This window comes from Boleophthalmus pectinirostris, unplaced genomic scaffold (assembly GCF_026225935.1).
Source record: "Boleophthalmus pectinirostris isolate CB_2022bp ecotype Guang Dong unplaced genomic scaffold, ASM2622593v1 HiC_scaffold_1, whole genome shotgun sequence".
NCBI classification, from domain to species: Eukaryota; Metazoa; Chordata; class Actinopteri; order Gobiiformes; family Gobiidae; genus Boleophthalmus; species Boleophthalmus pectinirostris.
In genome coordinates, this window is record NW_026570970.1 from 38,422,407 (window position 1) to 38,424,189 (window position 1,783).

At 46.2% G+C, this 1,783-nt stretch overlaps 1 protein-coding gene across 1 annotated transcript; it reads right to left on the reverse strand.

Annotated features, from left to right (window-relative positions):
• Positions 1 to 1,576, reverse strand: LOC110162724 (interferon-inducible GTPase 5-like). The gene is given in 3 exon segments (XM_020927625.2): positions 1 to 713; positions 802 to 1,216; positions 1,218 to 1,576. Coding segments are annotated over 3 exon segments (1,089 nt in total). The 5' UTR covers positions 1,341 to 1,576; the 3' UTR covers positions 1 to 162.
• Positions 1,577 to 1,783: the final 207 nt, after the last annotated feature.

Here is a 1,783-nt window from a genome sequence, read left to right on the forward strand (position 1 = left end):
GTGTCAGATGCCCTCCCATCCTCCTTGGTCCCTGTGCTGTTTCAAAGAGACAGGTGCAGGTCTCATGTGGCGTGTGCTTGGTTAGATACTGAACTACACATGATGACAGTTGATACACTAGTATAATGGCTACATAAACTGCTGCACCATCTGAGGGACGTTCTATGGATTCAGGGCCCTCTTGAAGACTTTCTGTGCGTCCTCTGCAAACGTGTCAAGGATGTGGTAGAGTTTGGGTGCGATGCCTCCAGAGAAGATCTTCACTGGAGGGAGCAGCACAGTAAAGATGGTATAGACTAAATCCTCTTCATCCACTGGTAACTTCATCACCTCCTTCAGCTCACTCACAGGCACGTTTGACACTAGAGAAAGGCTCTGCAGGTTCTCCTCTGTCAACCCCAGTGACATCTTACAGTCGTGGACAAATGCTTTCAAAATAGCATCATCAATCTTTGCAGAGACACCAGGGAAAGGAACCAATGCAGCCACTATGGAAACAGCGTTGAGGCCTGCAATTTGGCCACTCAATGATTCTTTCTTCTTCTCAATGATTTCACGGTTGAAGACAGGAACAGCGAGGAGCACGGCATTGCGCTTGTGGTCAGGCATCTCTGCTGTCAGAGTATCCATCAACGTTTGAAAATCATACAAGTGGAGATCCAAACTGGAGATAAGGAAGACCTTTGGGTTTCTCAAACCCAGCTCCTTGAGGCCTGCACCAAAACAATAGTTTCAACATTAACCAATAAGCAGTCGTGTGCAGTTTGAGTGTGAACACGAAACCAAAGAGGCTCTCCTTACCTTTGAAGCAGTCACTTCGAATTTCCTTGAGGGTTTCTTCTTCACTCTTACCCAGACTCCTCTTTGCGTTGTACACATCACTGTCAATCTTAGATCGCACAAAATAGAACTTCTTTCCCATTCTCTGGATCTCTTGAGCCAGATTTGCATCATTTTCTGTGAAGCGAACATTAGAGACGATGAAGAAGAATTCGTACTTCTGGAAGCCCACATGCTCCAGATATTTCTCTGCAGGCATCCTGGTGGTGCCCACTCCTGGGAGGTCCCACACTGTGACGTTAGGGAAGTGTGGATGAGTGTATTTAGTGGGCTCCATGGTGGTCTCCTTCACTCCAGTGGGGGCAGCGTCTGCAGCTCGGTGGTCCACCCCCCTCAGGACGTTCACCAGAGTGGACTTCCCGGCTCCAGACTCCCCCGGTGATGGCAATGTTGATGGGAATCTTCCTCCAATCCTTCAATAGCTTCATTGTTTCAGCAACAGCCTTTTCATTATTGCCCTTCTGGAGAATACGTTTGATTTCTTCAATGGGAGGTTCCATGATGAGACGAATCAGACAAGACTGAAAGAAAAAAATACAGTGTGGCGGGGCTCTATTAAAAACTTAGGCAAGATCGAGATTCTGAGTGCAGGTGGTTTATTGTGCCAGTGTCCAAAGTGCAAAAATCCCAAAAACAGTGCAGAATATTTACAGTGAGCAAAACAATCCAAAAAGTATTTACAGCGAAGAAACAGGGTCGAGTTCAGCGTTAACTGTCCCCTTTAAGATTCTGTACAGCACCCGACGTTACCTGCTCTGTACCCGGTGGCAGACTGATTAACAGCCAGGAACGGCTCCCCTTTATACCACCTGACTCCTCCCACTGAGCAATACATCAAAATCATTCTAAAGACAAACAATTTAACCATAAACCTACCTTGTCTATGCTACGTTGAGCACACAGTAATAATGTGCATTAAATGTCAAAAATAATAGCTGAAAAA